The sequence below is a fragment of the Procambarus clarkii genome, chromosome 30 (genome assembly GCF_040958095.1).
Source record: "Procambarus clarkii isolate CNS0578487 chromosome 30, FALCON_Pclarkii_2.0, whole genome shotgun sequence".
NCBI classification, from domain to species: Eukaryota; Metazoa; Arthropoda; class Malacostraca; order Decapoda; family Cambaridae; genus Procambarus; species Procambarus clarkii.
Genome location: NC_091179.1, coordinates 37,134,208 through 37,147,987, shown reverse-complemented (window position 1 = coordinate 37,147,987; position 13,780 = coordinate 37,134,208). Strand labels below are relative to the sequence as shown.

At 45.4% G+C, this 13,780-nt stretch overlaps 1 protein-coding gene across 1 annotated transcript; it reads left to right on the top strand.

Annotated features, from left to right (window-relative positions):
• Positions 1-2,986: 2,986 nt before the first annotated feature.
• On the top strand, positions 2,987-3,490 carry LOC138370053 (craniofacial development protein 2-like). Its single transcript, XM_069333829.1, has one exon. It carries the CDS (start codon positions 2,987-2,989, stop codon positions 3,488-3,490), a length of 504 nt encoding a protein of 167 aa, XP_069189930.1.
• The last annotated feature ends 10,290 nt before the right edge of the window (positions 3,491-13,780 follow it).

The window sequence follows — 13,780 nt, the reverse complement described above, 5'->3', positions numbered from 1 at the left end:
GCACTTAACTATAGACCTGTTTCACTGACAACCATCCCCTGAAAAATACTTGAAAGAATAGTTAGGCTAAGACTGGTTGCACACTTAGAGATCATTGGGTTTGTAAACAAACATCAACATGGGTTCTGGAAAGGGAAATCTTGCCTAACAAACCTTTTGGAATTCTATGATAAAATAACGAGGATAAGGCAGGACAGAGAAGGTTGGGCAGACTGCATATTTCTGGACTGCCAAAAAGCCTTTGATACAGTACCGCACATGAGACTGCTATTCAAACTCGAGAGGCAGGCAGGAAAAAGCGGAAAGTCCCTAGTATGGGGTAAGGAACTACCCAAACAGGAAGGAGCCAGAGAGTTATGGAAAGGGGCGAGAAGTCGAACTGGCGAACAGTAACGAGTTGAGTACGTCAAGGATCGGTGCTGTGACCAATTCTATTTCTAATATACGACATGTTTACAGGAGTAGAATCCCACATGTCGATGTATGCTGATGATGCAATGTTGATGAGAAGAGTTGTGACAGATGAGGATCTTAGAATCCTCCAAAAGGACTTGAACAGGCTGCTGCAGAGATGGTCAGAGAAATGACTACTGGAGTTCAACATGAACAAATGTAAAGTTATAGAAATGGGATTAGGTGGCAGGAGACCAAAGGGACCGTACACAATAAAGGGGAACTGCCTACCTGTGACGACTCGAGAAAGATACCTGGGAGTAGACGTAACACCTAATCTAACTCCAGAGGCACAAATAAATAGGAATTCGACAGCAGTGTACTCTACACTGGCAAAAATTAGAACATCATTTAGAAACCTATGTGAAGAGACTTTTAGTGAACTTTATACTGCCTACGTGAGACCAGACTTAGAGTATGCCACACCATCATGGAGTCCCCACCTGAAGAAACACATAAGGAAACTGGAAAAGGTTCAGAAGTTAACGACGAGGCTCGTCCCAGATTTACGAGGGATGGGGTATGAAGAGCGCCGGAGAGAACCGTCAGGCACAAATAGGTGAGTAACCACACACACACACACACGCACACTACACCACTGCTAAACAAAAATACAACAAACAGAACCATCGCATGAATAATTCGACGAAAAACTACGTCAATCATTTTAGGCGAAAATGACAATAATCTGTTTACTTTTTTTCATGGTAAAACAGTCTGGCTAAGAACGGACCAAAGAGAAAGCGCAGAGACAAACGACGCTGGAAGAAGGAGCAGCAGACAGGATCGTCTTAAGAAGGACAACGAGATGGGCAGAGCGAGAACACCAGGAAGGCTACCTTGAGGTTACCTTGAGGTGCTTCTGGGGCTTAGCGTCCCCGCGGCCCGGGCGTCGACCAGGCCTCCTGGTTGCTGGACTGATCAACCAGGCTGTTGGACGCGGCTGCTTGCAGCCTGACGTATGAGTCACAGCCTGGTTGATTAAGTATAATTTGGAGGTGCTTATCCAGTTTTCTCTTGAACACTGTGATGGGATTGTCAGTTATGCCCCTTATGTGTAGCGGAAGCGTGTTGAACAGTCTCGGGCCACTGATGTTGATAGAGTTCTCTCTCAGAGTACCTGTTGCACCTCCGCTTTTCAACGGGGGTATTCTACACATCCTGCCATGTCTTCTGGTCTCATGTGATGCTATTTCTGTGTGCAGGTTTAGGACCAGCCCCTCTAATAATTTTCACGTGTAAATTATTATGTATCTCTCTTATGTAGGCTGGATCAAGTCTTCTCACCAAACGACTTAGGCATTCATTACAGAATCCCCGTACGAACCAGTGACTTCTTAATGCTACACAATTAATAGCGGTAGCAATGAGGGCTGTTCATAGCAGTAAGGAGAAGGAGAAGGAGGTAATTGTGAGGAGAACACGATAATTTGACTATATAGCACTTGGAAGGGACGTGAGGATAAGAATTTGGGATACGATGAAGTGAAGGTATGGTGACAATTTCTTGGACGGTCGGGGATTGAACGTCGACCTGCAAGATTCGAGACCGTCGCTGTACTGTCGAGTCCAAGTGGTTGAACACAGTAAGAAGGAGAGACAGCCATAACGCAAAGATAATTATCGGAAATCACAGATTTACAAGATTCATTTGTTCCAAGGGTTGTTATAACCGGGGGGGAAGGGTTGTAGAGATAAGCTCCCCACAACCTGTAAAGTGCCCCTGATGGTGTGCATCTCAAATAGCCTCTGACAATCAAGTCCAGGTCCTGTCCTGCACGTGAAGCAGTTCCGCGGATAAGCCCGGCGGAACTGCTTTTACCAACATAAGAAGGGGCGAAGGTAGGCCTCTGGCGCCTTAAGTCCAGTTGCTTCTGGCATATAGGATTCGTTAGCCTGGGAAGACAGCTCATCTAGGGGGAAGGAAAACCCCGAATTCAAACCTCTGATGTCTTGCATCTAAACACACTCAAAGGAAAAGCTTCGGGAGTCAACCCTGAGGGAAAATCCGGAGTCGGGGTCCCTAAGGCAGTGTGCAGCTGTTTACAGCTACATCCTGGCAACTCCTGCAACGACACTAGTGCCAAGCGTATCGGCGCCTGCCCTTCCCTTGGATCACATCGGTGGTGTGGAGAGGGTGTATCTGCTGCATGGGCAACAGCTGGTTCTCCATAATTACTGCCCAAGCCTGTGCCCTGGAGAAGACAATCAAGCATCGCCTTGACGATAGCTAAACACGGGAAGTGACAGTTACCAGTGATAAGCCTTCTACTCAATTGGCGTAGAGTGAGGTGCCAGGGATTGCTTCCATCAGTGGAAGAAATCATCCGATTTGATAGGACAGCTTCCGCCCGCCTCAAGCTGAGCAGCCCCCAGCCAATAAGGTGCTGTCTCGCTACGGTCCGCCTGCTCCACTGGGTGCGTGGGACTTAGGCCACAATCCAACACGCGAATCGTCAACCATGCACCAGGCCAAAGAAAACAAACACAGAGCCACCCAGCTCTCAAATTGGGCACATGGAATGTAAGGACCATGACACCGGGTCTCTCAGAAGATCTACTGGAAGTGAACGACGCTCGCATGACAGCTGTGATCAAGAATGAACTACGCAGGCTCCAGATGGACATAGTCGCCCTGAAGGAGATACGTCTGCCTGTGACTAGCAGCATACGGGAGAATTACTTTACCTTCTTCTGGCAGGGCAAACCTCCAGAAGAGGTAAGGGAGCATGGCGTTGGCTTTGCCATCAGGAACAGGTTGTTAGAGTCCATAGTACTGCCCACGGAAAGGTCTGCAAGGATCATCAAACTTCAGCTTCATACAGCAGCAGGAATGGTCAGCCTCATCAATGCCTATGCGCCAACACTGACTTCCTCTACCGAAGCGAAGGACGAGTTCCATGAGGACCTTGGCCTAATTCTCAGAGACATACCTCAACAAGAGCCAGTCTTCCTCCTGGGAGACTTTAATCAAGAGTTGGTTCTGATCACAGCTCTTGGCCTAGGAGCCTGGGCCAGTTTGGATTTGGGAAGATGAATGAGAGTGGGCAGCGTCTCCTGAAGTTATGCAGTCGTCATGATCTCTGCATGACCAAATCCTTCTTCGACACCAAGCCCCTGCATAAGGTTTCCTGAAGACACCCCAGGTCTAAGCATTGGCACAAACTCGACCTGATGCTTAAGGGGCATATCAATCTGAGAAACGTCAAACTGACCCTCACCTTCCAGAGTGCAGAGTGTGACACCGATCTATTCTCTCGTCGTTTGCAGAGTAAAGTTCCAGCCTCGAGAAATCCCCAGAGCAAAGAAGGAGGGAAGAGCACGCATTAACGTAAACAAGACAAGTGCCTTCATAAGGTGGAGGAATTCACTGTAGCGCTGGTAAATGCCCTTCCTGTACCACCCTGCAATAGCGCAAGTGAGAGATGGTCACGTCTCAGGGGCGCTATTTTCAACACTGCCATATCCACCTTTGGTAAGAGGCAGAACAAGTCACCAGATTGGTTCGAGGTCAGTGCAGTGGAACTGTTACCCCTTGTAGAGGAAAAGAGACGAGCTCTCCGTACTGTCCACAGTAGAGTTCAACAAACTGCGAGGCGCTGTGCTAACGATTACTGGCTCCGACTCTGTTCCAGCATCCAGACTGCAGCCACTGTATGCAACATAAGAGGCATGTACAAAGGGATCAAACAGGCAACAGGCCCTATACAAAACAGGACAGCTTCTCTGAAGTCAGCCACTGGAGAGATCATTAAAGACCGTGATCAACATATGAACCGCTGTGTGGAACATTTCTCCAAACTCTACTCCAGAGAGATCCTGGTCTGCGTTGAGGCTTTGGATGCAATCGAGTGCCTGCCCATCGTGGAAGAACTTGATCTTGAACCGACTGTGGTGGAAGTTGAGAAATCAGTGAATTCACTTTCCTCAGGGAAGGCCCCAGGAGACAACGGGATTCCACCTGAAGTTCTCAAGCGCGCTCGTGGAACACTTAAAACTGAGCGTCATGAACTTCTGTGCCAGTACTGGAGGGAGGGCTCGGTGCCACAAGACATGAGAGATGCAAACATCGTCACTCTCTACAAAAGTAAAGGTGACAGAAGCGATGTCAACAACTATCGCGGCATCTCCCTCCTCAGCGTCGTCGGCAAGCTCTTCGCCGGGGTCGTCTTTGTCAGCCTGCAGATTCTTGCTGAATGAGTGTACCCTGAGTCACAGTGTTTCCGAGCAGAGAGGTCGACCATTGGCATGGTGTTCTCCCTGAGACAGCCTCAAGAAAAGTGCAGGGAGCAGAGAAAAGCCTTGTACATCGCCTTCGTTGCCCTTACAAGGGCCTTTGACCTCGTGACCAGGGACGGACTCTTCAAGATCTTGGCCAAAATTGGATGCCCACCCACCCTACTCAGCACGATACAATCGTTCCACCGGGACATTAAGGGAACAGTCGTGTACGACGGCTAAACTTCTGAACCATTCAACATCAATAGTGGTGTTAAACAGGGGGTGCGTTCTTGCTGCATCCCTGTTCGGCATCTTCTTCGCGATCCTCGTCAAGCATGCCTTTGGAACAATCACAGAGGGCATCTGTGGATCGAGTACAAGATCTCCGAACAAGATCTGAAGGAAAGCTCTATAATCTATCTAGACTCCGAGCAAAGACGAAAGTACAGATACGAATCCTCAGGGAGTTCCTCTTCGCCGACGACACAGCGATCACCACACACACAGCAGAAGGCCTGCAGCAGCTATTTAACTGCTTTGCCGCAGCCTGTTCCGTATTCGGCCTGGCAATCAGCCTGAAGAAGACACAGGTGATGGGACAAGATGTCTATGAGCTACTCTATATAAACATTGCAGACTATGTGCTGGAGGCAGTTCACGAGTTTGTGTACCTGGGCTCCACAATTTCAGACACCCTTTCCCGGGACACTGAGCTCAACAGGCGTATCGGGAAGGCCGCAATAACACTGACCAAGCTCACAAAGGGCGTTTGGGAAAATGCCAAACTGACAGTGCACACCAAGGCACAAGTCTACATGGCATGTGTGGTGAGTACGCTTCTCTACGGCTCGGAATCCTGGACCCTGTGCTCTCGCCAGGAGAGACGGCTCAATACCTTTCACATGCGGAACATAAGACGCATCCTTGACATCACGTGGAAAGACCACGTCACCAACAACACAGTACTTGTGAGAACACGAGTCCCTTCGTTGTTCACTCTCCTGAAGCAGAGACGCAAGCGATGGCTGGGACATGTCACTGTTACGAACCCGGATCCAGCGTCCGAACACGGAGCAGTAACGACCACGCCATCTGTGGGTCAGCTCCCGAAACCCCCTCCAAACGAACGACGACACCTGGCGAGGACGACGTATATTGGCCACAAGGGCCAGTTTCCAGTCCTGTGCAGCTTACAACACAGCCGCTGCTGACCTCTGGTGAGGTGGTGCTCAGACTACAACGCCATGTATGAAGTGGATGTGTCGGGCGTTTGTGTCTGAGCCTGTAAGTGAGGTGTTTTAGTGTCCCTGTGATTGATGACGTGTCTGCTTACAGAGCCGACCTGGGACTGCTGTGATGGAAGTGGAGTCAGTCTACCCGAGGCAGCCAGTCTCCATACCTTGAACTTTGCTGCAGCTGTTGTGACGTCGTCCCCCCGGAAGAACACTGTGGTGTGTTAGCCTGCCAGTGGAGTGGCAGTAAAAGGATTTACCCGGGACCGACTGTTGGAGACGATCATCCACTGGGGTACTGAAGACAGGAGAGTGATTTGTGGTGTCACACGAGGCTCCTGTCTAGGGCGTTCCCCTTTTATCGTTCGTGGAGTGGCCGTACCAGCCTTGTTGGCTCAGAACCTGCCAGCAGTCCAGCTGGACGTGTGGTTGACGGCCTCCACGGCGGTGCCCCCAGTGGACATGTGTTTTGGCTGACCTGTGGCCAGGGTAGGCTCAGCTTCTTTGAAGAATTCGATGTGTGGCCACGAAGAAAGCACCAAGGACTCAGCGCCTAGCTTATGGATCCAGAGTCTTCAGCAGAAGACTACATTGTGAAGAATCCCCTTGTCAAGTGTTAATATCCCTCCCCCTTGTGCACTCTTTTATTTTATATATTTAATCGGTGATGGTGAAGATTATAATATTAAGTTCTTAGCTTTCTTTCCCTACTCCCTTTAAGTTACTTGCGTCACGGATCTCATCCCTTGATAGCCACTACTGGCTTGGGAACGGATATATATATCTGACTCTAACAACATCAGAGTGAGAACCCCGTTGCGTCCCGAGAGGGTCGTAACAGTCACATGCATAGAAGATGGCCGTATACAATAGGACCTCATGTGTGAAGAACTGGCATCAGGACGGAGACCCACTGGAAAACCTCAGCTGCGTTTCAAAGACGCCTGCAAACGTGACCTCAAGCAGATGAACATCGGCATCAACAGCAGCTGCCAACAGATCTCCCTGGAGATGCAAAGTGCAGAAAGGACTCCAGCAATTCGAGAATGAACTAAAGAGGCAGGTGGAGGATAATAGATTTCAGAGAAGGTCTCGATACTGTCAGTCGCACCTACTTTGGCTTTAATTTGCGCTCGATGCAGTCGGGACTGTCATTCTCGGGTTGGCCTTCACATCCACAGCAGACGTTGCATCCAACTAGACTAGAACTACTAGACAATCATGGCACAACTCCATAACTCCGCAGGATTGACGGATGCCTACTACTAGAGATGATACCTAGAGAGAAATATGAAAAGAAAGCAATACACGACAAAAGATTATGTATAAAAGAAATGCTCTCAAGGTAGGTTCACACTACTCTCAAGAAGTGGAAGCTGGATTAATTGTATCAAAAGGAACCTGAACAGAAGAAAAATATTAGGTTCATTCTTTCCCTCAACAAGAAATGGGAGGAACGTTCATACCACTATCTAGAAGCTAAGACACGGAATCGAAGATCATTCCACCTACAAGAAGCCAAAGTTTGATTTATGTCGTGTTACATAATCTGAGGCAAGCTTTATACCACCAAATAAAAACAAAGATTGCGCTCATTCCACCTTGAAGAAGGTTTAGGATTTATGTACGTTTATACTGTATCCACCACTATCAGTGGTGGATACAGAATAATCCAGAGTATCTAATAGAATACTCCATTTTTAGATTTTGGAGTTGGGTGTCTAAGGCCTAGTTGGCTTGATATTTGTAAAATAAAATTCCTATTTCTATAGTTTTCTGTGTACATGTGGTATTGAGAAGGAGTGTACTGTTATTCTGAGAATTGGGAAGAGGAGGACTTTGCTGTTGCATAAAATGGAGTAAACGTGAGCCATGATAATCAACCTGGCCTGTGCATAATTACAGAGCCAGGATTTTAAAGTACTGCGCAGTAATTATGATGTAGAAAATTTGAAATTTGGCTTACATCATTTCACAGCTAAATTTAATACTATTCTTCATCCCTGTCTATTAATTTGAAACTTAGAAAAGTTTATTCCTCATACCAATGAATAATGAAAATTGTTTACGATAATGAGTTTTGTGTGAAACATATTTTTCTTAACGTTTACTGAGGAAGAACAAAGTTCGGTTACACTTAATAGCTGTCAGTCACGACATATTCTGGGCTGGGAAACATCACTGGCAGGAGCAGACTAACGTAGGGCTACTAGCAGGAGCAGACTAGCTCAGGGCTACTAGCAGGAGGAGACTAGCTCAGGGCTACTAGCAGGAGGAGACTAGCTCAGGGCAACTAGCAGGAGGAGACTACCTCAGGGCTACTAGCAGGAGCAGACTAGCTCAGGGCTACTAGCAGGAGCAGACTAGCTCAGGGCTACTAGCAGGAGCAGATTAGCTCAGGGCTACTAACAGGAACAGACTAGCTCAGGGCTACTAGCAGGAGCAGACTAGCTCAGGGCTTCTTTCTACCATCGCGTTTAGTTCCTAAATGAGAAGAAAGCCTTATTTTAAATTTGAACAGGTTTGTTCTCAATATGTGATATTCAGTAATTGGGACATATTAGATCTCATCGTCTCGACCTATTTATATAATTATATCAGCGTATATTTCGCCTGGTCGGCCGCAGCATACCTGCGGCCAATGTCTGGCCCTCCCAGCGTAACCCAGCCTCTCAAACAGTATATCATATTTTGACGTACTAGTGGCCCTCCCTCCCTTCCCAAGGCAAAGAACTCGCACACTTAAAAACACAGCGGCTCGCAAAATTAATGTGAGGGTTCCGGTTTCAATTCGTGATTCCTTGTTTAATTAAGTCAGGTTCGGGCTATTTAGTACATCAGTTTAGTGACGTTGTGAGCCTCTCAAGAGGACGAACTGCCGGGTGAACCCCTAACTGATCTTATCTGAAATACCATTCGGGAAACTTTTTCATGTCGTATCTTATATTAGTTATCATATATTTATTTTTGCCATTTCCTGCCTCACAGTATATGTTATTTACAAAATAACCTATTAGTAGGTAACTGGTATTTAGAGTTATTTCAGTTATTGGAATTTATTTATGTGATGTGCAATGTGATTTATTATTGTCTATCAATAAATTACAATCTTTGTCTATTCGAGTTTGGAGGCTAGATGATTGAGCTTGCTTCACCCAATTTTTCACAGTAATTGTTGCTGCGTACGTGCATAACGTGGACAGGTCTGGATTGGCAAAATATAATAGAATGCCCTTGTGACACTGCCAAACTCTCCATTACAAAATATCTTATGGTACCGTTGTTATGATTTCCCAATTATAAAATAATGAGTATGCATTCATGAGTCACGGTCTCCCCAATTAACTGTTAAGAGGGAGTAACCTTCAGCATCACTGGAACACATAGCCTGGCCAAATATATATTAATCTTCTAGGGAAGTGAAAGGCTAGTAACAATTATTCTAGTTTACTGGCATTAATAACATTCCACAACATTAATAAATAATACCTTCTACTAATATCACACACTAGTACTTTATATCGAGCTTCTCAACAACTGGGCACGATACATCAAATACAGGTCTATAAACTGCATTAATCAACACTAGCTGACACCAGGAACTTGTCTGGCACAGTGGAACACTAGTGCCTATATGCTGCCAATACCAAAACAGGATGGCGGTGTTATTACCAGTAACACATGAGTAATGAGGTAATAAAATCACATAGAGCATCAGGGCCTTACTTAAGGTCCTCAAAATCTTACCTCACAAAGATATATCAAAACCTCTACCAATGGGAGCCGGTCGGCCGAGCGGACAGCACGCTGGACTTGTAATCCTGTGGTCCTGGGTTCGATCCCAGGCGCCGGCGATAAACATTGGGCAGAGTTTCTTTCACCCTATGCCCCTAGCAGTAAAATAGGTACCTGGGTGTTAGTCAGCTGCCACGGGCTGCTTCCTGGGGGTGGAGGCCTGGTCGAGGACCGGGCCGCGGGGACACTAAAAAAATCCCCGAAATCATCTCAAGATAACCTGGTATACATAATGGAGAACAGCAGATATAATCCATATAAATACATTCAGTTACATTGTGTATAAATCTAGCAGGCACATGACACAATTTAGGTCACAAATCACAGACTAAACGCTAACAGGTCCGCTCGCCTAAAGAGATAAAAAAAACAGTGGCGCCTTGAGCGATCCTTGCCGAGAAGCGGCACTGTAACCAACTCCAATAAGTCAACTGACCTTAAGCTTTCAAATCTCTCTAACTCATTTACAACATAAACTCACTCAGTAACTTCTAATTCAATAAATAACAGCTTAAAGAGTATAAAGCACAGCCTTACATAATGATATATAATAATAATTGAATACATTAAGGAAATTATCTTGAATTACCAAATAAGTACACAAGGAAATCGCATGGATACGATATGGTAACACTGGCAAAGTCAGTATATCACTGGGGGAGAGAGGAGGCGGGGGGGGGGGGGGTTAGGGAGGATTCAACGACATTCGCATTTGGTTATACATATGCATACAAGATAATAAATATATTAGATATATACAACATGTGTATCAAAAGATTGTCTAAGTGGGAAACATTTCACAGTGCCATAATTTCATATAATGTGCAGACAATTTGACAATGCAAGGTGCAACACTAAAATGGAATCTACTCAGTATACATATGAATAATAAATCTGGAAACTAAATGTATACATTCTCCAACATGGTCCACATAATGTTACCTATATATCATTGATGTAGCATTACTTACAATAAATATAAAAGGATGTTTTTTTCAAATCTATCACATTAGGCTACTGCTATAACCAGACATCTAATATATGTATTGTCACGGGGGTGGGCTGGGGCTCCGCTAGCAATCGGCTGCTAGGGGCTCAGAAGGCAGAATACTCAGCTCCTCTTACTCTCGGGACTCAATGCCCACCACTGCAGGTCTCTTCTCCCACCATTTTGGGGTGCCACTGATACACTCTGGGAGCCCTTCAGTCAACCACAGGGAAACTGCTATTAGCAATTCCGGCCTAGACCCGTAGAGAAGTGAAGGAAGACCCAGGTGTGGGATATTTGGGGTTTGAAAATGATTATTTAAATATTAATAGCGTAAATTAAATTACGAAGGACCACCCGCTTTCATAGTAAAGAGGGAAACTGAAAATTTCTGATCATTAGATAATTCCTAGATGAAACCAGTAACTATGGATAAAAACTAGAAAATATGATCATAGAAATAATTAATGGGCTGTATTATTAAATGAAACAAACCTCAAACACCTACATTGGGGGGTTATTACTGGAGGTAAGTACGTCCAGGAATTAGTGTGGTTCGTTCACTAATTCAATTAATAATAATCTAATCCTATAAAATAATATTGAAACTGATATCATTACCATAAAGGGGAACATAGATTATGAGCATAGTAATGAATTACAGTAAACCACATATTAATCCCAAAGAATTCTGCACACAAGAAATTGCAATAGAATCATAAAGGGAAATAAATCTTAGCTTAATGAAGATTCCTTTAGAAAGCCATGGAAGTTCCTCTTATTCTCTGGACTCGGTCGACTGACGAGTGGAACGGGTTAACATGGGAGAAGGCAGCATGGAGAATTCTTCTCTCGTGCTGCAAGACAAATATTTTACAGTAGCAACTGATTTACCTACTGAATCTATATATTCAAGAAAATTAAGAGTTACAGGTGACAAATTTTAATCACCTGTTATTAGATGTTATCGTGCGTCATAACGGACAATCACCCTGCTACTATTAAACCTTTTACCCGATGCATCACATAAAGGAATATACTTAGCTGTGGGCACTGTATAAGTATTAAGATTGCCGTGCTTCGCGTCCCAGGCTCTGGTTAACCCTATCCTGGATAGTGACGCGCTTCGCTGGCCGGTCACGTGTCGTCAAGAACCAAGTCAGAGGGCTCCTTATTTGACACCAGCACCAGCTGAAGATACTATCTGCAAGGTTATTCACGCCTCACAGTGGCGACTTTCATCTGAGGATGGATAACGCCTGCCCTAATTGCTGGGCAATGGCGTCTTCTTATGAGTACGGTAAGCGCAGGTCTGCCTCTGAACGGCTCTCCACGTGTACTGAGCTGGCCTTCCTCTACCCACGCCGAGTCCGCGTTCATAAAACAAATTATTGTCTCGAACATTAATATTTCTCGCATTTACGCTTGAAACGTTGAAGACTGGACGGGTTTATTATTTAGAGGAAGAAAATATTGTTATTTACCAATTTAAGAATAGTAAATATATAAGGGAGAGGAATTAATGTCTCCCCATGGCATTCACTGTTGACGTTAACTTTATCACGAGATAGACGCTATGATTCCAACGCTCTATTCGGCTTTTAGTTAGAGATCAATTCGTCTGCAATTAGTTATCATACAGAATGCCTTAATTATGGAGAATCGAATTTAATTCTCACATACATTGGATTTAATGTGTTTACTGTAAGGAAATCTGACGCAATAATGGCGTCAGGTGACGTGAGAATTCTAGCCTACTGCACAGATGAAATTATTAGTACATGAGAATTCTACGTGTTGTTAATTTTACTTACAACAATAATTAGTATGGTTAGTAATAAGTAATGAGAATACAACAATGTTGTATTCGGTGTTGGAAATATCCAACACCAGGCGTACCTTTTAATAATAACATGCCCTGAGTCTTACCTGCCAGACAAAAACGTTGCAGGAATTCCTTTCCCGCCTGCCTTCCCTACTTTCTTTTAACAAGGTCGCCAGCTGGGTTAGTATATCTGCACCCCATCAATGCAGTTCAGTGTGTATTCTATACTGCTTGTTGCCAAAGTGTTGCTACTCCTATAGAGTTGACACTGGTCTGTCAGCCCAAGGTAAACTTCCATAAAAGTCTGTGTGGCTTTACCTCTCTCCAGCCACTACATTGCTTGTTGCCACAGTGTTGCCACCATTTCGGCTGTGATAATGGTCGGATGGCCTAGGGTGCACTTTTATATAAGTCTGTGCTACTTTACCATTCTCCAGGCAATAAGATCTTTTGTAGAAAACGTGGTGTTCACTAGGTGGTACTATGATAACCCTCGTGTATGCTCAAAGAGATTATTATGGAGGCACACTCAAACACAAGATAAAATGTGTGAATTTACTGACATAAACTACATGATCACATATACATTTACAAGCAATACAGGAATGGAAAAACTAAAATAATAAATCTGGAAATCGTTAGCAACTCTTCTTTCACGACCTCCAACAACTCCTCCAACTGGGCAGATTAAAATGGGGCCACACACTCCTCACAGAAGGGCCTCTTCGTCAACGTCGGCTATCTCTTCAACTGCCCCGTCGACCACACTCGCTGTCCTCTTCAACAGTCCTGGACACAAGCTGCCCTGCAGCCTATCCTACTACTAATGTATCAATGTTATACTGCAACATACATAGGTAAATATCGTGGTCTATCTAGCCAACTCAAACAAGGGGTAATGGGAGGGAAATTGATGTACCTTTACATTCCTGGCTCACGATGCCTGTTCCTCGATGGTGTGAGGTTCCCACGCTTCCTGAGTCGGTCCTTGACGCTCCAGGAACGTTCCACAAGTCCTCAGGTGTCGTGAAGCCTTCGCGTCGTCGCCGAACCACTCCCAGAGATTCGGATATCCCAATCCTGGTTCACCAGTGGGCACTGAGCTAATCACCGTATGCACACACTCATCCCTTCCACAAGGTGTTGCTCCTTGCCCTAGGAACGGTGTCATCCCTCCAAAATCCTCAGTGAACGTGACCCGGTCACAGCTAGGCCTGCCCGCGACACCTTCCAGATCCCTCCAACGTCAGGCGGCGCCCCTCCAGC